Below are 25,151 nucleotides of genomic sequence, written 5' to 3'. Positions count from 1 at the left end.
GGAAACGATCATCAGTATGCATTTATTAAAGCATTTTGAGTAATCAAACTGCAAGTAATTTCCATGCTGAAATAAGAATGTCTTGTGGAATTTTATAATAATTTTGTGTAAGGCTTGAGGTCACAAAATATCAATGTATATCTTTTTCCTGGCCAATATTGTAGGATATTTTTTACAGGAATTCTGAAATATTCACTAAAATGAAAACTAAATGTGACTGATAGCACCAGTATCACATAATTTAATATTAACATGCTAAATAATCAAAAAAAGACTTGTACTTACTCGCCCATTGTGACGTCTTGCTGAACAACTAAAAAAAGAAATTCAAGATGAAACTTAGAAAATAAGGAAAACAATAAACTGAAAATGTTCTCAAGGCAAAGTCAATTCTTTAAAGTAAGTGTGGATGCTGTACCTGGTATCTATCTGGTTTATGGCCACTGACAGAAGGCAGAACAACTGGGTTTTGAGACAAAGGGATTTTATAGCCCAGCCGCCACTGGCTGGCAGATATAGTTTCAGTCGCCAAGAATGCCTTGGCAGTGCTTTAGAAATGAAAGATCACCGAATGCAAAGCTGTAACAATACAGCAATACATAAGAATACATGATGTTCTTTTCTTTGAACTGGATTTGAGTTCATAAATCCACACACAATCAACACAATATTGACTCCATTGATATTTATCATCCACACGCTGATATAACCTCTTAAAATAGTTCCTGATGAGTCATGACCCAAAAATGGATCGGATGTCTGTTCTCTTTGGATAGCAGGGCAAAACAATCCTAAATGCAAATGATTCACTGTAACTTTTATTTTTGATTATAGTCAAATGTAGTTTTATAAAGTTTGCTATATTATTTCATGCCTTCCCATATAAAATTGCTGTTATAAAAAGACTGTGTTCAATCAAACTCATATCCATCTGTCATTTGCGAATGTGCTTAATAGTAAATCAATATGTAGAGCATTGTTTTAGGTAAAAAAGAAAAAAAAACACTTATTTTGTGTTGAAAATGTTTATTGTCTGGTATTTTCCTTTTGTAAAATAATAGAGCAGTTTTGATACTGTGTCACATTCTAAGTTGGTTTTGTCTTAGGCTATGTTTACACAGAAACAATTCTGAAGAGAAAACGCAAAGGTGGCGTTGCGTTATCACTTTTTATTCTTCGCTTAGACGAGCGTTTTTGGTGGGAAATCTGTGTGCATATGGTGACGCAAGAGTGTGAAACTCAATGTAGTATGCACTCCAGGCGGCTAGGTGGCGATGTGAAGCACTGCCACACAACAACACCAAGTCCGCGCGCCTGCGTACAACCTTCACTGTCAAGCTGACTTTTGCGTTTTTACCGTTTACCGTTTAATATTTCCACTCTGGAGGGTGGTTTCACTTTTTTGCGTTTTTAAGCCCCAAAAACGCTGTCGCAGTGTAAACGAAAGGCACATCCGATAAAATATTTTTACGTTTTCACCCGCGAGTGTTCTTGTGTAAACAGGGCCTTATTTAGTATTCGTATTTTTTGGTATTGTCTTCTAGTTTGATTTGTCATTGCTAATTGGTTCTGTTCTGTTACCATGGTTACACATTGTTAGATTAATTCAGTTCAGGTGTTCATCGTTTAGTTTGGCTTGTTGTCTCACTCTATTTATACCTTGAGTTTCTGTCTGTTAGTTTGTCATTTCTCATCAATGAGTGTGTGGTTGTGTTATCATTTCCCAGTGTTCTTTGGCATAGTTCCTTGTGGATTAATTAAAGATTTTGTGTGTGCTACTCATCCTACGCTATCTCACGACCAATTCGTACGAATTCGTACGAGTGATTCAAAAGTGGCTAATTTGTACGAATTCATACATTCACTACATACTTGTCTAAACCCACGTGACGGTTATGTTTAGGGGCGGGGTCAGGGGTAGGTCATTCGTACGAATTTATACGAATTGGCTAATTCGTAAAATATGTACGATTTAGCAAAATCGTACTAATTCGTATGAGTGAGGTCGTACGAGTTGTTGCGAATTAGCCACCTGGTAAAATTCGTACGAATTCCCATGAGATCGGGTTGTACTCATCTTCTTTGTGAGAGTTGTCTTTGCAACAACCACAATTCTGTGACATACTGGGACTGGAAGAAAAACCATATGAACATTTCTTTTTGGGATTTGGCACTATGGTACTACTTTTTTGTGGCTATAATGGCAGTACTCAAAAACATTTTGATTTCCTAAACCTCATATCAACTAATGTTGGTTCTAGAGTACTGATTGCAAAAAGGAACTTGCAGGTGTGCTCTAGAAAGTCGTCACTGGTCAAACCCAACCCAAGTCTCCATCACAGATGGTCCTGCCCAGCCTCCGTTCCTCGCCTCTGCTGTCAACCTTCAACCCCTCGGCTCGTCCAGTGGTTCCACCGTGCTGCTCGTGTCCGCCTTGGTCTGTGAATCCCTCATCTCCACCTCAGGACAGAGATGGATAATCATAGGTTCGTAAATAAAACATGAGTACAATACTTACATATTCTCATAGCGGTTCCTAATGGTCAGTTAAAGGCATCATGGAATGTTTTGAAATACATTTTAAATACACATTCATCTTTCCAGATGAGAAGTATCCCTTTAATAACTCAGTATGTCATTATGATTCAAATAGGTAACAGTTCATTTATATAGTCCACTATAGACATTCTACTAATTGTAAGTAACTTTTCAACTATGTCAACTACCATTAGTTGACTGTCAGCTTAATGTCTGTTAACACTAAGCAATTACTGTACTAATACTCTAATGAGAGTTTGTTTTGCAAAGTAGAATATCTAGTTGACTATCAAAATAAAGTGTAAACCAAATTCATATTGCAAAAAAGCTAAGTGTTCATTGGTATTTCTTATCATATAATCCTTTATAATCTTAAATTTCCATTTGCCAGCAGCACCAGAAAAATTAGAAAAGAAACAGCATAAGACCAATAATAACTGTCACCATTGTGTTCAGTTTTCAGACTTGGTACGTTTACAAGACAACGATATTTGCTTAAAAAAAAGTTTTTCCTTAGAGTTTTCACCGTACAAACGACACCATTGTCAAAACGATCCCCATTCACACGGATCCGGATTCGATCTAGGCTACTCTACCAACAATGTTGTTACATTTTAAATACTAGTTCGCAATGGCACAAAGCAAAGAAACAATGAGAAGGAAACGAATGACCTTGCTAACATGCAGCTATTGTTCCGGAGCAGGTGCATTTAGCTATTTATTCTGAAACATGATCCCAACACAGTTATGGAGAACTTGCTCACCACCATTATTATAGTATCCGTCTCAGCGACCACTGATGGCTTAATGCATCATTGCCTGCGATGTGTTTACCATGTGTCTATGTTTACCTGAGGAGGTCCTTTAAATATTAGGATTTCACTTGAGTTGACATATATATATATATATATATATATATATATATATATATCATTGTAATATACAAAAATAATGTCCGTGTATAAAATCATGGATGTGAAATCCATATCACAAGTTTTTTATGTCTATAAGAAAACACATTGACAGATTTTCTAACCTTGCCCCAGTGCAAATCTTCTTTTGGCGTTAAAAAGCTGCTTTCAGGGTTTACTAAAAACACGCAGTGAAAAATTCACTTTTTTTCAAGTTTTTCAAGAGTATTTTTTGCTACTGACTTTAGCCTATTGTATGTTTGTAGCAGTGTCCCTTTCAGGTGTAAAATTTATGGGAACAATTTGTGAACAGATTTAGACCGATTTGTGAACAATATTTGAGAGAAATAGGCCTTTTGTAGAAATAGGCGTTTATAATTTTGTTCAACCTCTAAATCTGTGTGCTTCCTGTACTTTCATATATATATATATATATATATATATATATATCCTTTTTTTTAAAGAAACTGATACTTTCATCATACATCATTAAGGATTCCTTAAATTGATTAGACAATAAATGTAATACATATATTTTTTCAGTTGTTGTACTGTATAGCCTTTGGCAATGTTGAGGTTTTCAGCACTTCAGATGGCTGTAAAGAGAAGGGTGTGGTGTGTCAGAGCAAGGCGTGGATTTTTTTCTTTTATATATACAGTATATATAAAAGAAAAAGTTCCTTCCAGGGCCAGATTTACCTCATATTGTGACATGCAACATTTTAATGTTGATTTATTCTGCATTTATTGGAATTAGGCCTGCTATTACACTACCATTCAAATGTTTGGGGTCAGTGCAAATCTTTGTTTCTTTTCTTTCATTTTTAAAAGAAACTGATAGGCTACTGCAACTTTTCTTTAATTTAGCTTTAGTTTTGGCAATGTTGAGGTTTTCAGCTCAAATCTTCTCTAGTGTATTACGTGAGTATACAGAAAACACACACACGCGTGGACTCTTAATATAGCCTTGCATTTATTCCACACCCCAACAACGCCACCTCATGGGCAGAAACAGTATTCAGAGACAGATTTCAAACCATGTAGTTGTTGCTACACAAGATTTAAAATATGTGAGACCACAAACATGAGAGAACAAATCCTAGATTTAACCTTTTTGCTCCTATAATATTATAGCTCCTAAACATATTTTCAACCAGAGTCATCTTGTCAATTTTTTTTTTTTTTTTTAAGTTTAACTAGTATTTCTTTGGTTATACAAATCTTCAAGGCACCTATAATACAACTATGGTAAATTTTCAGTCACTTTTTTCGGTCACAGTTTTTGCTTTATGACAGCTCTAGAATAAAGTTATTTTACAGCTAAAGTTACTTTTAATTGATTCACTTGTCGCAACGATCATTGGTTAGGCTATTAACTTAGTGGCCGCTAACACGACACTGTTTTAACGGGAAACTCGGTTTCACTTTATTTGGATGGTCCCTTTAACACATTCAGTTGTCTATAAGTAACGTTGCACCTACATCTCTCTCACTAGAGTGTTAGTTGAATATAAGTAGACTGGTAGGGTTAGGGATAGAATAAGTTGACATGTAGTTGCAAAGTTACTTATAGTCAGTTGAATGTCTGTTGGAGGAGCTTCACAATAAAGAGTTATGTTGCAGACAGTACACCAATACTCTAATGAGAGTTAGTAGACATGTAGTTGCAAAGTTGCTTGGTCAACAGGATGTTCAAAAGGGACCATCAAAATAAAGTGTTCCTGAAAACTCTTAAGTTCTCTATATGCCAATTTTAAAAACGCAAACCTGTGAGAACGCTGATGGCGTGTACATGCGTATTAAGAATTCATTCTATAGACCATTTTACAAGATGTAAACAACACTGGTCCAGAAACACTTCCTGTTTGTTAAATAAAGTTATTTCACATGTAAAGAAAACATCTTAAAGATATTTGTTTAACTTTTTGATTCAGTTTTATATGTTCTGTTGGTTGTATTTTATCCCAGCTTTTTTTTTTTTTTTTAAATGAAACAGGAAGTGCTTCTGGACCAGTGTTGTTTACATCTTGCAAAATGGTCTATAGGTATGCGTGTTTGAATCAATGGTTTGAATATATGTGCGCAGGCATGTAGTCCTTCCCTAAAAAAAAAACTATAAAAAAAAAACAACCCTCAACAAACTATTTGTCTGGCCTTAAAATTTAATACAGAATTTTATTGCTTCGGCGTAGCCACAAAAACAGGAATTATCCCGACAACGATTATCTGTGCAGAGGTAAAGAGGAGTCCTTCACAGGGAGGGACTAGTGACACTTCAGGACTGCGTTGATCATCATGTCCAGAGGCAGGTCCTTCATCAGATCTGGTTTCGGCCTAGATACGGCGGACTGCCGTAAACCTCGGGATAAACAGAGAGATTAATATTAGCGTAGATGCCATTCTTCTTATGATGTAACGAGTACATCAGGATTAATGGGAAGTGTTCCCTGTTACGGCTGACCTAATCTATGCAGCCTATAGCATTGAATGATAGAAGTCTATATAATGTATGTATCGAATATAATAATCTATATATTCGTATGCAGGGTCAAAGAGATGTGTTTTTAGTCTAGCAGTCTAGTCTAAGTGACAGAGTGTGTCTGCTTCCCAAACAATGTTACTGTTCCTAAGTTTTGGTGCTAAATAGGAAATGGATCTACCTCCTGCAGGCGATTTTAATATCCTGAACTATCTCGACGACTGGCTAATCTTAGCTCACTCTCGAGATCAGGTCTGCGAACGCAGAGACCTTGTGCTCCGGCACCTAGCCCGTCTGGGCCTTTGGGTCAACTGGGAGAAGAGCAAACTGTTACATATGCATGTATTTGTGATTGTCATTTGTTTTGTTATGTGTTTGACCTCTAGGGGGCGAGTGTGTTCTTGTTTGTGTGTTTCCTTATTAGGGACTGATCGCCGGCACCTGTGATTTCGTGGATGTTTGGCATAAGAAGTCCAAGCGGCCAAATCTGAGGGCGGGCGAGGTTCTCGGGCGGCTTTCTGTGCTCCTTCGTTGTGTTTCGTTTTGGTTCATTATCTTGATTATGATGTCGATGGCGTATTTTTGTAATAAATTCCTTATGGAGCTGAGTTGAGTTGTGATGACTTCATTGTGTTGCGGCTGCGGTCGTAACATAATTGGGGGCTCGTCCAAAGGTTGTTGTGTTTTTATTTATTTATTTTTTTGTGTAGGCTATGTGGAGAGGAAAATGTGTGACGTATTTTGCCCGTCCTGGAAAGTGTTTGGTGTAACTCCTGTGGTCTCACGTGAGTATTTACCCTATATTTTTGTAGTCGCCGGGTAGGTTGGACCTGCCACTTTGTTATTTTGCCTTTTTTATTTTTGGTAGTTATTCGGAGTGGGGGTACGTTTCAGTTCAGTGAAAGTGCTGTTGATCTTGTAAATGGGATCGGTGTGCAGGTGGGCATGAGTTTAGCATTTAAAGTTGCCCCGAGCCCTTAACGCCACTGAAGATTAGATGGTAAAAAAGTGTTATAGGGTAAATACAGTTGTGGGATCACTGTTACCATTAGTTTTCATGTTGTGAAAGTCCATTTTGAATGTGGGGAGTGTGATCTGGTTGTGTAGCCGCATTTGTTTAGTTGAGTAGCCTAAGTGATTGTTAGTGCATGCATTAGTGTTAACACATTCATTTGTTATTCGAGTGCGGATAAAATTCGTCGAAATGGCTTCCGTGGTGGACATTTTTCAGGAATCTCCATCTGAAGAACTGCTTTTATTGTATACCAAGGAGCAATTGTTGCAGACAGTTGAGTGTTATGAAATAGCAGAGATCGTTAAATTGCCCCATGCAGAGGATCTCTTTTCTCAGTATGGAGATAGACTCGGTCGCCATGTCCGCGCAGCTTACGAGCGACCGCGCACACTCACTGCTGACTTGTCTTTGACAGTTCGAGGGCAAGAGTGCAGTCCCACTGAAACTTTTCAGAGGCTCCTAGGGCATATGGCATCCACAGCCATATGCAGTCGGATTGCTTCATATGAGACCGCTTCAGCTGTGGCTTCGCGATCGAGTCCCGAGGTGGGCATCGCGGTACGTTCAGAGATCCAGTAACTCCAACCTGCCGTCAGACCTTCACCCCGTGGAGGAACCTCAGCTTTTTACGGGCCGGAGTTCCCCTAGAGCAAGTTTCCAGGCATGTTGTTGTCTCCACAGATGCCTCTGCCATGGGTTGGGGCTCCATGTGCAATGGACATGCAGCCGCGGGTTCCTGGACAGGACCCCAGTGCCTTAATCATGTCAATTGCCTCGAGTTGCTGGCAGTACGCCTTGCCCTGCACTGCTTCCATGCGTTGCTCAAGGGTCAACACGTACTAGTCCGTTCAGACAATACCGCGACCGTAGCGTACATCAACCATCAGGGTGGTCTATGATCTCACCGGATGTTTCAACTCGCACGCCACCTTCTCTTATGGAGTCCGAAGCACCTGAGGTCCCTTCGTGCTATTTACATTCCAGGAGAGTGGAACCTTGCAGCCGACGAGCTGTCACGGCTCCGTCCAATCTCTGGCGAATGGCGACTCCATCCCCAGACGGTGCAGCTGATATGGGACCAGTTCTGTACTACTCTAAAAAACACTGGCACGCAGCTGGCTTACGCAAGTATGCGTTTCCCCCAGTGAGCCTTCTCGTATGGACTCTGCGCAAGATCAAGGAGGATGAGGAGCAGGTCATTTTGTTCGCCCCATTTTGGCCCACCAAGACCTGGTTCTCCAAACTGATACTCCTCGCGACAGCACCTCCTTGGCCAATTCCTCTGAGAAAGGACCTCCTTTCTCAGAGATGGGGCACCCTATGGCACCTTCGTCCCGATCTTTGGAGATTCCACGTGTGGCTCCTGGACGGGACAAGGCAGGTTTGAGTACCCTGCCACGTGCGGTGGCGGCTACCATCACTTCCGCTAGAGCGTCGTCCACAAGACACGTCTACGCGTTGAAGTGGAACCTCTTCGTCAACTGGTGCTCTTTTCGCCGAGAAGACCTCCGGAGATGCTCGATCAGTGTCGTGCTTTCCTTCCTGCAAGACGAGTTGGAGCAAAGGCTGTCTCCCTCCATCCTGAAGGTGTATGTGGCTGCCATTGCCGCATATCACAAAGCAGTTGAAGGTAAGTCCCTAGGAAGGCACGACCTGATCGTCAGGTTCCTGAGAGGAGCGAGGAGACTAAATCCTCCTTGCCCTCCTCTCATACCCTGTTGGAACCTCTCAGTGGTCTTAAATGCCCTGCAGAGATCTCCCTTTGAGCCTCTTCAATCAGTTGAGATTAAATTCCTGTCAATGAAGACAGCGCTCCTGGTTGCACTGGCCTCCTTCAAGAGGGAAGAGGGTAGGGGACCTGCACGCATTCTCCGTTGACGAAGCGTGCCTGGAATTCGGGCCGGCCTACTTTCACGTGATCCTGCGACCCCGGCCTGGATATGTGCCCAAGGTTCCTACCACTCCCTTCCGGGACCAGATGGTGAACCTGCAAGCGCTGCCCCTGGAGGAGGCAGACCCAGACTTGGCACTGCTCTGTCCAGTACGCACCCTCCGTGCTTACGTAGACAGAACACAGTGTTTCAGGACCTCAGATCAGCTCTTTGTCTGTTATGGTGGGAGCCAGAAGGGAAGGGCTCTCTCAAAGCAGAGGTTGTCTCACTGGATAGTGGACACCATTGCTTTGGCTTACTAGCAGCAAGGTTGACCATGCCCCCTTGGTGTGACAGCCCACTGCACCCGGAGTGTGGCCTCCTCCTGGGCTCTCATGCATGGTGCCTCGCTAGCAGACATCTGCAGAGCTGCAGGCTGCGCGACACCCAACACATTCTCCAGATTCTATAATCTCCTGTGTCCTCTCTTGTACTCGCTCAACCGGCCAGTACTGGACCCGCTCAGGTGTCTTCGCTTGCTCGCCATTCCACTCCACGGACTGGGTAAGTGCGATTATTCCTCAGCTGAGCCTTCTATTGAAGCCCTGAGTTCCTCCAGCACTGTTGACGCTGACGCCAGTGTCTGTTGCCTGGACGTCGGCTAGGTGCCTCTGTGTGCATGGTTCCTGCTAGTAACCTCCACATGTGTAATTTCTACTGTAAGCCTCTCTGAGCATGTGTCTTCCCTCGGCAAGCCACCTTGCCACCCCCTGGAGTTATGATTCTAGCCACCCTACGGGTTGGTGACTCCAGTGTTCCTCAATACGAAGCTCCATACGGGTAGGCATACTGCGGCATATTTCCTCGGAGATATGCTCCCCAGTGTACCTTGGTATTCCTGTGCTAAGTAGGACTCCTCGTCTGTGCTTAAATGTAATTTCACTTGTACGTAGCAAACTTTATCACAGAATGTGTAACGTTATGTAGTTTAAAAAAAATGCGCCAGCATTAGTGTTTGTGTGTGTCTGTGTGTGTGTTGCACATCCATACTTGCAAAAAGACGCGATTACAACAACGCTATAAGTACATAAATGTATCAAATAACCATACCGAGACGTACTGGTCCATTCTCATGTGTTTATTCTGCCTGAGTCTCTTAGTACTATTTATATATTCCGATTCAAACGCACGCTGAATGACATTCAAAACAGCGCGTCTCTCGCTCTCCCCTTCTGCTTACCGACTGCCATAGGTTTCATGTTACGCCCTCATCCAAAGGCAGGGCGGGAATATGCAGCTCATTTGCATTTAAGGCGGCATACACCCATAACAGCTCATTTTTAATCAGGTCCCAAAATGACATTTTCAAATGGTTATAATAAATTAACTGTGGGGTATTTTGAGCTGAAACTTCACAAATACATTCTGGGGACACCCGAGACCAATATTACATCTTGTACAAAGGGGCATAATAGGTGCCCTTTAATACTCGAAGAGGATTGGCTTTCTAGGCGAAACCCCCATTCTCCGTCATCCGACGTAACGTCTCCGTTCCCTACTCGGGGAACGAGGGTTACATACGTAACCGAGACATTTTGGTGCTAAATAGGAAAAGGATCCACCGCCTGCAGTCAATTTTGATATTCTAGGTATTATCAACTGGCCGGAATTTCAAGATCGCAATAGACGTGAAGTACTTGAGAAAATCCTCGCAGATATAATTTCTTTCTAAAAAGGAACATAGCTACATATACGAAGAGTTCAGATGCAAAAGCCTCTAAATGCCATTTGAAATGTTCTTCTTTAATGATGATTTTTGTCAAACTTGTATATTTAAGTTCAGTAATTTCACTTAAATAACAATTAATAGGTAATTATGATTGCCATTTAAGTGAAATCACTGAACTTGCTTGATAAAAATGGTCATTCTAGAAGAAAATTTCAAATGGCACTTAGAGGCTTTTGCATCTGAACTCTTCATACATACATTAGGCAGGCAAGCCTGATATATTATATCATTATCCCTATAGGATGCAATTATACACACACACACACACACACACACACACACACATTATATATATATATATATATATATATATATATATATAATTGCATCCTATGGGGATAATAATATAATATTATAATAATATTATTATTTATTTATTTTTTTACTGTGTGCCAAATATCTCTGTGACAATACGTTTTTCCCATTTCTAGAAAACTATTATAAAAATATAATTATCAATGGACATGAATTGTAGAATGACTCAAAATATATTCATATTTATATATCATATGTCATTCATTTATTTCAATATTATTTTAACATCTGCACCTTCATCTTAAACCATTATTTAAACCTTTGAAACAATATGTAGTGTGAAAAGCGCTATATTTGAATTGAATTATTTAGGCCTAATTAAACTTCCAAAAAGATGTTTATCACAAACATGGCTAAACAACATGTAGAACAGAAGTTAGGATATTTGAAAAAAAAAAATTTGAAGAATGCCTTTGAAAATTCGTAATTATTCTATTTGTTTACTGTATGCGGTGTGCATGTAATCAGCTCAGTAAATGGTAAATCCGCTAGGCTACACATTCGTTGTCATGTGACTAGATTAACCAGAAGGGGGCAGCCGACATTCTCTGGCAGCACCATAACAAATGAGGGCAATGATGCGTGCACAAGCATTCGCAACAAACTGAGCTTTGTCTCTCACTTATGCGGAAGATTACATCCAACACGGCCTGATTGGGAGAGAAGGCCTTTAAAAAAATATTTGCACAGCGAAATGATGACCGTGATGCGGTGATAAAGGCGAAATGAAGCCGGATAGCGCAGGCATCAGATTTGTTGGGGAGTTAAAGACGGTTTGCATTAGAAGTGATGGGGGGAGAAGATCTCTGGATCCCCTATAAAAAACCCCGTGAGATTCCACCCGCTTGGCCAGACGGAACCGACCACATCCACATCCCGCCCGTTATTGAGAACATCCTTCAGCAAAATCAGCAGGGAATGAGGAGAAATTGGAGGCATGCATGCATGAAAATCTGACACTGATGCACCTCTGTTGGCCTCTGTAACGCCGCGTTATGGAAATAGGAGGATAACGGTATTCAAGCGGCTTTTTGCTCCTAATGGCAGAGGCACCAAAATAAACCTGTCGGTCGAGAGCACGTGCTTTTGTACTAGGAGTTTGTCTGATCAGACCGACGGAATGGTGTCTTTGAGATGTCACAGGAGCAGGTATATATGGGCCACTCTGGGAGTGCTGGCGTTGTTGTGGCTCTATATCTTCCCCGTGTATAAGCTTCCCAGTGACAAGGAAATGGTGGATGAGGTTCTGCGGCAGGGACAAACATGGACCAGAAACCAAACGGGAGTAGATCTGTACAGGTATTTCCATTCATCCATTCATCCATTCATTTTATTCAAACCTCTATGATGCGCAAGGCCATTATCTATGATGGAATTTTAAGTGGAGTTTGAATCCCCGTTGTCTTTTTAACTAAGTAAATGGATTGGTTGCACTATCTATCTCGAACATGTAATGTGGCTTTCATGCTGATAGAGTATTGCAGAGTGCAGACATCTCCCAGGAAAACCGATTATGAGAACGCGCATGCGCAGTGGAAGATGATTTGTTTGAAACGTTATCTGTACCCTCTCTGACTTCCCAGAAAGGGTGACCATTGGGACGCCATAAAGAGGTTGATTCTGTTCGGTCAATCTCATGATTGATGTATTCAATTATATTTTACAAAGAAAGCGAAGCATGGTTTATAGACGTTATGGTTGTTTTGCTGTGTTAACCATTAGGCACATTTTCCCTCCAAATTCTTATTACCATTAATGCACAACATACTATATATCATGGAATACAAAAACATGTTCAAATATGATCTCTCTCTCTCTCTCTCTCTCTCTCTCTCTCTCTCTCTCTCTCTCTCTCTCTCTCTCTCTCTCTCTCTCTCTCTCTTTATATATATATATATCTATATATATAAAGTGATAAAGTGTTGTGGTTCCGAGTTTGATTTAACTAATTTAATAGATTGCTGTAAAAAAATTCTTCAGTTATGAGAAACGCCATTAGACATGGTAATTAATAGAAAGTAAATATTGGGGAATGTACTTAATTGACCTTAAAGTAACGTCAAAATAACGTGTGACAAATTAAAAAAGATTCAAAAATGTTTTTGTTTTGTTTTTAGAAAGAAAGAAAAAACGACTGACCCCAAACAGTTGAATGGGAGGGAATATTGTCTCAAAAGATTTCTATTTTAATTAAATGCTGTTCTTTTCTTTTTTTTACCTTTTTAAATCATCAAAAAATCCTGAAAAAAAGTATCACATGATATAAAAACAACTAATCAACACTGTGGTTTCTAATATTGATAACAAATCAGCATATTAGACTAAAATCTGAAGGATCATGTGACTCTGAAGACTGGAATAATGGCCAATGAAAATTCAGCTTTGCATCACTGAAATACATTTTGTTTTAAAGTATATTAAAATAGAGAACAGTTACTTAATTTAATTATCACAATAATGCTGGGTTTTTTTTCTGTGTTTTTGATCAAATCTTGCTCGATAAGCATAAGAGACTTCTATCAAAAACATAATTAAAAAATAGTAATGTTTTGTCTGGTATATTGTGTGCGTGTCAATCGATTTTGGTTTGAAATTTATGTTAACAGTTGTAAAATGATTCGTGTCAGGATCACACAGCTTTGTTAAATCATAAGTAAAAATAAAAAGGCCTGCTGTGAAACAATACTAGAACCTGTTTGGACAGCGGATGCCAAAATGATTATTTTGCTTGCATGCTTTCCGTTTGTGCTTGCTTTTATTTTGGTCATCAAATTAGTTTGTGTAATTGCACCGCAATTGTTCTGCTAAATAAAAGACTTTATGCTTTCAAGAATGCGTGCTTGTTCTCAGTCAATTAGAAAGGACATTTTCACATGCCCATTTCTGTTATTACTTCTGCTTAATGTCCATTTTTTTGTCTTGTTCTGCAGGAAGCTGCTGACAGAATGCTGTGATCCAAAGAAGATGTTTGCGATTACTAAGGAGAACTCTCCAATAGGCAAAGTCTTGTGGTATGATGGGGAAATCTACCATTACCACACAGTCAACAATGAAACCTACCCGTTATTTGTCCAGGTACTGTCTTTCATAAGTCCCACGTAGCTTCCAACAGTAACCTGAATTAACACGGATAAAATGATTTTTATTTTTCTTGACTATAAAATGCAGCAATGAATGTGGAAGTGTTTGGAAGAGAAGCAGTTGGTCCAGATTTTTTTTTTTCTTTCTTTCCACCCCCACTCTCCATGAGGCTCAGCGCTGCGCTCTGCTTTCTAAAAATAAACAGGCATGGGAGAGACACCCGCATGGGTCCTGATTGTCCTGTACTTGGCACCATGCCTCCTACACTGTCTGTTCCTCCTACACTGTCTCAGAGCCACACTCATTTTTTGCAAAATACACACTGTAAAGTTACAGGAGTGAAAACCGCAATTAAATGCATGAGTGAATCCCCTAAATTATTGTTCTATATATGGAACATGACTCTCCCGAAACTGCAATGATTGTCTTTTATGTTTTTTAGAGTCTGCTTCTCGCAGTGTTGTAGTGTGTCCACTTATCATTAGTCATTTTTGGGGTTGTTGTTTCTGCTTCAGTTTATGCAGTTATTAACTCTTTCCCCATCAGCACTTTAAAAAAAAAAAAAAAAAAGCGCGTTTTTGATCATTTTCACGGCCCCCGGTTTATTTTGTTGTATGAATATCTGAACATGCAATTTATCAAAAGAAAGAACAGACCCTCTGCTTTTAAACAAAAGCCATTTTAGATAGCTTCATGCATGCTTTCTTTTTTTTATCAACCCCTTGAAGCTGAGAAAATCACTTTTTTGTCAGACTATGTCAGGATGGGATTCAGAATGATGATCCAAAACATGGATGGAGTAGATTGAGTCTATCAACAACCCCAAATTTTGCACTGTCCTGTAGCCTCTACCTTGTCTTTAGTCGACATTTCATTCAGTAACATTAGGCTGTTTTGATTTATATACTGTTTAATGTTGATGATTGTGTTATTTTACATATCCTTATGATTACATATGCTATTGCTTGTTTCTGCGTCAAGATTCAGTACTCTTTCACAGCACCCCTACCATATAACAGTGAAAACATGGAAAGCCGGAAAAATTTGAGAAGATCCTCACTGCAGAACATGAAATCCAGGGGGAGGAGTTGGATCCAAATCCAACTTCTCTACTCATCTCCACCCCCCTGATCCCTAACCCCACCCCTAATCCTACCTATCTCCGCCCTTTGATCCCAAACCCCACCCCTAATCCTACTCATCTCCGCCCTTTGATCCCTAACCCCATCCCTAATCCTACTCATCTCCACCCCCCTGATCCCTAACCCCACCCCTAATCCTACCTATCTCCGTCATCTGATCCCTAACCCCACCCCTAATCCTACTCATCTCCACCCTCTGATCCTAACCCCACCCCTAATCCTACTCATCTCCGCCCTCTGATTCCTAACCCCACCCCTAGTCCTACTCCTCTCTGCCCTCTGATCCCTAACCCCACCCCTAATCCTACCTTTCTCCGCCCTCTGATCCCTAACCCCACCCCTAATCCTACTCATCTCCGCCCTCTGATCCCTAACCCCACCCCTAATCCTACTCTTCTCCACCCCCTGATCCCTAAACCTACCTATCTCCACCCTCTGATCCCTAACCCCACCCCTAATCCTACTCATCTCCGCCCTCTGATCCCTAACCCCACCCCTAATCCTACTCATCTCCACCCCTCTGATCCCTAACCCCACCCCTAATCCTACCTATCTCCGCCCTCTGATCCCTAACCCCACACCTAATCCTACTCATCTCCACCCCCCTGATCCCTAACCCCACCCCTAATCCTACCTATCTCCGCCCTCTGATCCCTAACCCCACACCTAATCCTACTCATCTCCACCCCCCTGATCCCTAACCCCACCTCTAATCTTACCTATCTCCGCCCTCTGATCCCTAACCCCACCCCTAATCCTACCTATCTCCGCCCTCTGGTCTCTAACCCCACACCTAATCCTACTCATCTCCACCCCCCTGATCCCTAACCCCACCTCTAATCCTACCTATCTCCGCCCTCTGGTCTCTAACCCCACACCTAATCCTACCTATCTCCGCCCTCTGATCCCTAACCCCACCCCTAATCCTACCTATCTCCGCCCTCTGGTCTCTAACCCCACACCTAATCCTACTCATCTCCACCCCCCTGATCCCTAACCCCACCTCTAATCTTACCTATCTCCGCCCTCTGATCCCTAACCCCACCCCTAATCCTACCTATCTCCGCCCTCTGATCCCTAACCCCACCCCTAATCCTACTCATCTCCGCCCTCTGATCCCTAACTCCACCCCTAATCCTACCCATCTCCACCCCCTGATCCCTAACCCCACCCCTAATCCTACCTATCTCCACCCTCTGATCCCTAACCCCACACCTAATCTTACTCGCCTCCACCCCCTGATCCCTAACCCCACCCCTAATCCTACCTATCTCCGCCCTCTGATCCCTAACCCCACCCTAACTGTGTATACCTAACTGTGAGAGAGCCAATACATGATCTATTACTTCTGTATTGACGCATACAATAAAAATACCCATGCTAAGCTCTAATGGCTTGGACCATTAAGAAGCCTCCTACATAGGAATTACCCAGAAAACCTTAGTAACCACACTAATAACTACTCAGGGTGCCTTTAGATCCAGTGTATCAACTACCCACAACAAAAATCATTTACAACTCATTTAGAAGGAAAATGTCTGTCCATGAGTGCTTGATTATGTGAGTGAGTGAGATGGAAATGCTGGCCTGTGATGTTAATAGATCACCAGGGGTTTTACAAAGCGCCATTTCATTGATTCAGTTTCTCTAAGGTTCACCGCTCTTTGAAGTATATGAATATTGAAGTATCCTTGATTTGAATATGTATTCATCAAAAGAAACCAATGGAAATGTAATTTTTGTGTGACTCTCTATTCTTTGACCCACTTGTGTAACTCCCACGATTTTTGTGTTGCTAGGATACACCATTGCATCTTCCTCTAAAGAAGTGTTCGGTTGTGGGCAATGGAGGGGTCCTGAAACACAGTGGTTGTGGAAACGAAATTGACCAAGCTGACTTTATCATGAGGTGAGAAGGTGCTAATATTGTCTTGTTTTGGACTGGCTGAGCGTGTCAAATTATATTAAAAAAAGACTGGCGAAATGATACCCTCATACCTGCGATACTCCGGGGTTTACAAATGTATTGTTAATTAAAAAGCTAAATTTGGTGTTACATTGAAAATGAATAGGCTTGGACTTGGTGCTGGAAACCCAATGCACTGGACAGTGGTGACACCTGAATAAAAATATTCATGATTCTGAAGCTCAAAATCCAGAATTATTTTAGACGAATATGCTTGCACTCTGTCACTGACTAGATGTTTTTAAAATAACGTCGGCCACTTTTTACTGGTAACATAAGACGTTTGGCATTATCAGGACCCACAAATATTCCCCCATTGCATTATTATACATTATAATCAACATTATAGCAGTTGAATGTAGTACTGACACTAAAACTCTGTCATTTTCATTTTGTGCGAGCTATACATGATGCATATTGTTGATACACATTTTTCTATTGCGATATATTGTTACATTTGCAGAACATGTCTATATATAAACATATTTGCATGTACATATGAAGAGTTCAGATGCAAAAGCCTCTAAATTTCATTTGAAATTTTCTTCTTTAATGATGATTTTTATCATCACTGATAAAACATCACTCCCAACAACCATTTTTCTTCATTCCCTCTTCATCTCCTCTACCTCTAGATGTAACCTTCCTCCCTTGTCCAAAGAGTACACCGCTGATGTTGGTACCAGAACACACCTGGTGAGCGCAAATCCTAGCATTATTGAAAAGAGGTATGTTGTCTTCTCCTCGCTTTATTTAGTCTTTTTTATTTATTTTTTTAAGGGGGGGGGGGTCATTGAGGTCAAAATTGAGGTCATAATCCGAGCATGCTAAGTGGTCGTAAAAAAAATAGTCACACTTGTGGTCTTCGGTCAAAAATGACCGACCCATAGGAAATGAATGGGAAATTGACAAAAAAAAAATTTCTCTGAATTTTTGTACGTGCAATCTACAAAACGGCCACAATTCTATAAAAAAAAAGTACACTGCAGAAAAGGGGTGACACTCTACAACATCTAGAGAGCAAAACAGACAAACCCACCCACACACACATTTATACACATACTACACACCAATAAATTTTGATTACAAAAAGTATGTTTTGAATTTTTAAAAATCGCAGCTTCATCGGAATGTTACGAAACTTGGTGACTTTTATGGCATTTATGTATGTGAACACACAAAAATTGACGTCATGATCTGAGCATGCTTAGTGGTCTTTAAAAAAAGAGTCACACTTGTGGTCTTTGGTCAAAAATGACCCCCATAGGAAATGAATGGGAATGGTGGGAATGAATGGGTTTTTTTTGTTACATTTTTTAATAAATCGTTTTTGATATTGTTTCAACTATATATTCAAGTCCACCAAAAAAAAAATGTGATGTGTTCATAAACATGCTTTTTCTCTATACTTTAACCAGATGGTGCTAATTTTCTTCAAAAAATGTTTTTTTTTTCTGAAGGCCTAGACTTTGTATTAAACTAAAATACTGCATTAATAATTTTTTGAAAAAAATTACATATATATAGAAAAATATATATTTTTCCATGGCAAAAATAGACTATAAATATTGCATAAATATTAACAAATTCAATCAAATTGTCTCAAAATACTAAATTACAAAGAATAAATATTATAGAACAAAAATAAATTGCATTGGTTTTACTGCGATGGAGAAAATTACATTTTTATTGGTCCGGTTTGACCAGGAGGATGACAAGTGTGATTCCGAAACGAAGAGCACCTGAGGGTTCATCTCAATACAAACAATTCCGTATTGGATACCAATAACAATGATTTGGATACCAAAGTGGCATCTTTCTGCTGCTCTACAGTCTTTATAATAGGTGCACACCAATATGCATTTGTCACAGCTGGCTTTAGCACTACTGAATTTGATAACAAATATTGAAATGAATTGTTTAGTTGAAATTGTTAGCTTTTTTATGATTTTTATTTTAGTATTGAAACTTTTGACATCACTAATGGGCACACATAAATCCATTTTGTTCCATCTCTAAAGTCAAACGTCGGATAAATTGTGTTGTTGTTTTGATTTAGCATTTAATACAAGTCTGTAGTTGTTTCCATAAAATAATGCTTCCCTCACGCTACCGTTCCATGTTTTTTTCTAACTGTTCCATGTCTTGTTCAACTTATTTTTAAAATTACAATGCTTTCTGTTGTCTGACAGTTCATAATCCTTCATTGTGAAACCGCCTGTAGCTATTTGTGGCTTCTGGGGAAGTCAGTAGCATGTGGCAAACAGCATGACAGAATTGTCTGAAAAGGACTTTCAGTTTACCAAATAGCTTACATGTCTTGAGTGATGGATATTGACCTTTCTTAGTGGATTATCCCTTTTATTACTTGCGTTAGCTGGCATGAGATCTCTAGTCTCAAGTGCATTGGTGTTGGTACCATGTTCAAACGTTTTCTTTTTTTTTTAGTTTTTGCTGAAGTATTGATAATTCTTAATATAATTTTAACTGATATTAAAGGGATACTCAATTTTTTTTGGAAATAGGCTCATTTTATCACTCCCCAGTTGGATAAACAGTTGGGTTTTACCTTTTTCAAATCCATTCAGGCGATTTTCTGATATTTAGAAGAATGTCAGTAACCAGACAGTTTCTGGTCTCATTGACTTCCATAATAGGAAAACAATATACTATGGAAGTCAATGACAAACTGTCTGGTTACTGATATTCTTATAAATATCAAAAAATCATCTGAATACATTTGAAAACGGTAAAACCCAACTGTCTAACTCTGGGGGAGTGGTAAAATGTTTTTTTTTTGGCCTATTTCCCAAAAAAAGCGGAGTATCCCTTTAAAAATCACTCATATTGTGAAATAAGACTTTGATCATATAGCCTACCAATAATTGTGATTTCAACATTGAGATTTTCTAATCTTTGCCACAATCGAGATTGCCACAAGTATTTGTAAGGTATATCAGAAATAAGCTCAAGCACTTTTTTTATTATAACTTTATTATTCTCTCAATCCCAAGGAAATTACAAGATGTCTAAGAAACAGTATAAATAAAGAGCTAAAGTTAGCCATGGCTCATGAACTGACAGTTAGATTATATCAAAAAATAAAATCCCATCAAAGAATTCATAACATCCATTGTGGCCAGTGAAAATGACAAAATCTTTAAATGAACCAATTGTTACAGAAAGGACCGTTTTCAAACATAAAACTTGACAAAAATGGCAACATCCACTCTAACCAAAGTAGTGATGATGTGATCTTATACGGATCTTCTTCTTATCCTATATCCTATGGCTATTTAGACACATCTATGGTTCCTCTTTTTCCTCATCAGCTTTCAGAACCTGCTTTGGTCCCGCAAATCCTTCGTAGAGAGTATGAAGGCATATGGTTCCAGCTACATCTACATTCCAGCATTCTCTATGAAGCCCGGCACCGACCCCTCCCTTCGGGCGTACCACACCCTTGCAGACACCGCCTCCAGCCAGACTGTCCTCTTCGCGAATCCAGACTTCCTTAAAAATGTGGGCCGATTCTGGAAGAACCACGGCGTCCATGGCAAACGGCTCTCCACGGGGTTGTTCTTGGTGAGCCTTGCCCTCGGCTTGTGTGAAGAGGTGACCACGTATGGTTTTTGGCCATTTTCGGTGGGGCTAAATGAGCAGCCGGTCAGCCACCACTATTATGACAACATTCTCCCATCCTCGAGATTTCATGCCATGCCTGAGGAGTTCCTGCAACTCTGGCACTTGCACAAGAGCGGCACACTGCGCATGCGGGTCGGCTATTGTGCGAAAGAGGGGCCGGGAGCTGAATAGGGGAAAATAAGTGCGAGGGTTGCCAGGGGCAACTCCATTTATCCCCACGGGAACAGGACGGCCATCCTGTGATTAGCATGAGAATACTGATGCCCCACCCCCCAATCTGGGCCTCTCTTTGGTGTCTATATGCTTGACCCTCAACTGCTACTTAACACCCTTCCCTCTTGTTGCCAAGGGACTGTTGAAAAAGACTTGCATGCGTACCCATCCTCATGTATGCGCTCACTGGAAGCTTGTGTTTCTGTAGAAGTACCGGGGTGATGGGGGCTCAGGTGTCATGTGACCTATTTAAACTGCATCTACCAGCAGCTGGACCCTTGAACCTAGGGGCTATTTGTTCACTTAATGCTTCAACTAGGGGCTGCTTCAAACAATGTCTTAAGATCTTTAAATGGGAAATCAGAAAAGGAGAGCAATGCTTTGATCGCATATTGTCTTGGACTGATTCAATGTGAAAATCGTTCTCGCAGTGTTTGAATTTCTACAAATCGGTGTAAAAACAGGTTAGCCTGTAAAAGGGAAAAAGAATGGCCTTGAATGTAAACGCTGTACAGCCAGCATTTAAAAACCGTTTTAAAGTGAAGGCTGCGGATCATTACACATTATTGTGAGCAAATGTTTGTGGTTTTATTTATTTTTAACGTTCAATGAAGCGTACATGACGCAGTGTTTTGTCATGTTTGGATTGGGAAGTCATGGTTTGAGAGACCACGTCCAAATTGAAGACTTCCACAACAATGGATGAGAGGCTTTGGAACATGTCAACGCCATAGAAGAGGGAGTGAATGGTTCATGTGCCAATGAGAGTGTGAAAACCTTCTGGGTGGTTATCTTTAATTCTCATTTGTGTTCTATGTGTTTGGGAATCCGGCATTGATGTTACCCAGTGTTGGAATGAGCCAATTTTGACATGGTTGAAGAAGGGCCACCAATCATACGATAAACTTTTTTTGCCTGATAAGGTGCTGGACACCTGGTCTGGAACATGTAAATATTCAATCACCAGTTTTGTTACTGTTTCCACAAGAATCTTGGGTTCTCTGAATGTAATGGCAGCCATTTTGTGGTCTGCCCGGTAACTTGTTTCCTTGACTTATTAATAGGCGTGTGTGTGTGTGTGTGCGTGCGTGTGTGTGTTAAACTGCACACAGAGAATTAGGTTTAAATCTTGTAGGTGCTGTAACGCATGCACTCCAAGTTAGTCATCACTGACAGACAGTTATAGGAAATATGCACTATAATGTATAAAGCCAGAAACCTCACTACCAAAAATGAATATTCTTTCATCAATTACCCCTAAGACTTTTGTTTATCTTCAAAACACAGAAGTTTTTTTTTTATGAAACCCGAGAGATTTCGTGAAGTCTGAGAACTTGAATTGACTTTCAAAGGGAATCTTCCATTTTGACGCTTTAAAATCGTAAAAGCAGTCAAGTGGTTTAATCCAAGTCTACTAAAGACGCGTGATTGCTTTTATTGTTTTGACAAATATGATAAACGGAAACTCAATGGTACTTTCTTGACTGCTGAGAACAAACCTCATTGGTTCTCGCTTGAAATTTTGAGTTTGGTGTACTTTGGTTGCCCAAGTTTTGGAGACCAAAATCTCTCAGGTTTGTCTTGGAATGACGTGAAGGTGTGTAAATGATAATATAATTTACTGTTTTTTTTTCCTCTTAAAAGGGGCAATGGAGTTGCCTTTAAATGTTTCTGCCATCTAAAGGTGTGTTAGCGTTCAGATAGCTAGCTGTAAACATGTCGACAGTTTAACAAACTTAGCTTGTGAGATTTTCTTAAAACTGTTATTCCATCATCTAATTCTACATTCAGTTTTCTAAATGTAGAAGTAGAAAACTTGCGCTAAGGCAACACTGAAAAAGTGGACGTGGAACTGATATGAAATACGTTGACGTTTTTAGCTAGAAATGCTTGTGTACACGTTCTTGCGTAGGCTGTTTTGTGCATTAATTTATCTAAGTTGGCCTAGACCTACTGTAGACTATTTAATCATTGACCAGGTCACATTTCACCCCAATGAAAAGAAAAAAAACGGACAATTTTTAGTAATATTCACTGATAGTTGGGTGCATAAATGCATAAATGTGTACTTCCAAAAGTATTAACTTTTAATTGTCGTTAAAAAGGCCTTTTTTTCTTTCGATTTTGGGTTGAACTGTGACTAGGAGTGGTTTTAACGGATTTCTTGAGGTTTGCCCTGATAGCAAAAGAAAATGTGTGCCGTCATTTGAGTATCTTAGAAATTACCATTACCATATTTTCACACTTTATGCCAACGAGTGCCTTTATCAGTATTAAAAAAGGCCAAGGACATAATTTTATCAAGGACAAGTTTTGAGTCGAAGTATTATTTATTTTATTCCCCCAAACTCAAACTTGGCCTCAATTGTGTGTTTTTTTGTTTAAGGATTTTTCAATCAACACTTATTTATGAGTTAAATTTCTGGATGGAAGTTGCACATTATCTTAGCATGTGGTTATAGAAGGACCAACATACTGTAAATTACTGTATTTTTTTAACATTGCTTAATTGGCATAAAACCACACCTTTATCATACATGAAGCTTAGGAAAGTGTTAAATGCTGGAGCTGATGATTATCTTAATTTTTTCCACTTTTTATGCTGTTTTGTGAAAGAGTGGGGTTGTAGTTTGTAAGTAGGCATGCTTGACTGTGATATGTAATTGGTTTTTCGAACTGATGAAACTCTCTAACTATTATCTATTTTCAGTTTTACCCTGCGAGCCATATGAGGGTGTGTGCCCTGCTGAAACTGAGCTTACCTCAAATGTTTATTCACTGAAATTCATTGATGAAGCTCATGGGAGCTTGGATCTTAGGTATTTAAGTATGTTTTACTCCACTAAGTTGTAAGTGTGTTCTATCATTTCAATTCCTGGCTCAAGCAGTTGGATATTGGTTTTTGTACTTGAGCATGTAACGATCTAGTAACAGGAAATGGGCTGAACGTTGTTTACGGGCCCCATGAATTATGCCAATATTGAAAGAAATTTGTGTGAAAAGTAAGCAAATGCTGCTTTCAAACAATAAAGACATCCTGTCAACTCATCTGCTGCTGTGTGTGTCAATTGTATCTACGTATATTATTGAAATGTTGTACATATATAATATTAGATTTCTTGTACAAGTCTGACAGCCTGTCTAAAACACCTTCTGTCCAATACATTTTTAATGTCAGGGTCCAGCTGTCTTCTTGGAGATGGTCAAATGACTAATTTTCAATGTGTTCTTTGTTTTTAGTGGGAGAGAAATGTGTGTATGGATGGATGATTTATAGTTTGGGAAGCTAGTTTTTTTCAAAATTACTGAACCCAGAAAATCCTCTCTTTTTTTTTTTTTTTTGTCCATAAGTAACAATTTAATCAGGCATTTTTTTTTATGACCAAGCATACGCATAATGGTTTGTAAGGTTCCATGTGTGTAACTGTGAGGCTTTATTTTCTTGAATAATAATGTGTTTTGTGTGGGTGTTCAGGCTGGAGGTCTACTACACCGAGTCTCCAGTGAGGTCTGCGGTTATGTCAATGACTTTTTTTTTTTTTAATTTGCCAAATGGGGACTGTAAAATACAAATCAGCAGAAGCAATTTAAAACACCTACATAAGCATCTCTCCATTTGCACATTTTTATTATACTTATCACAGGATCTTTGCAAGTGCATCCTTATGCATGGAGCCCACAAGATTTGCACTACAGGATGCAGTTAAAATAAACCAGCACATGTGCATTTACAGCTCTGCAAACAACCACATAAAATTGTTTCAGGTTTTGGTTTATGATGATGATGGTGTTTTAAATGAGTTATCATACACTTTGAACATTATTATTATTACAATGGGTAAATAAATACCATATATACAAAAGTAAGTGGAATAACAGTAGAACGTGACATTTAAACGTGAACATTAAAAACGTGACATTTAGACGTTTTTTCGGCGTGGATCAAGGCAAATGAATCCTTTTCACCATGAAAATTATATATATATATTGCATTTTAAATAATAGAACATTTCACAATGATCGTCAATAAAACAAAATTCAAATTTTCTCGGTCGTTATGGCAGAGATGTGTTAACGCAAACGCGTAATTCACGTTTGAGGGGGTTAAACCGTGACATCTACACGTTTTCCAAAGTGGACCAACGTGATTACGTCTTTGTCGTGATACCGGGGGTTAAACCGTGAC

General features: G+C 39.7%; 1 protein-coding gene across 2 annotated transcripts; it reads left to right on the top strand.

The window, feature by feature from the left end:
* Positions 1-2,067: 2,067 nt before the first annotated feature.
* st8sia1 (ST8 alpha-N-acetyl-neuraminide alpha-2,8-sialyltransferase 1) lies at positions 2,068-24,013 on the top strand. Of its 2 annotated transcripts, none has more exons than XM_089126814.1 (5): positions 2,068-2,486; positions 13,849-13,993; positions 16,941-17,050; positions 17,743-17,835; positions 20,440-24,013. In XM_089126814.1, the coding sequence occupies exons 1-5, from the start codon at positions 2,473-2,475 to the stop codon at positions 20,921-20,923; spliced, it is 846 nt and encodes a 281-aa protein (XP_088982940.1). In that variant the 5' UTR covers positions 2,068-2,472; the 3' UTR covers positions 20,924-24,013. The 2 variants fall into 2 exon arrangements, with proteins under 2 accessions (XP_088982940.1, XP_039524442.1); XM_039668508.2 differs by lacking the exon at positions 2,068-2,486 and adding an exon at positions 11,431-12,217.
* Positions 24,014-25,151: the final 1,138 nt, after the last annotated feature.

Source organism: Pimephales promelas, chromosome 24 (assembly GCF_988280905.1).
Source record: "Pimephales promelas chromosome 24, fPimPro1.hap1.1, whole genome shotgun sequence".
Lineage (NCBI taxonomy): Eukaryota > Metazoa > Chordata > Actinopteri > Cypriniformes > Leuciscidae > Pimephales > Pimephales promelas.
This window is presented reverse-complemented; position numbering and strand designations above follow the sequence as displayed.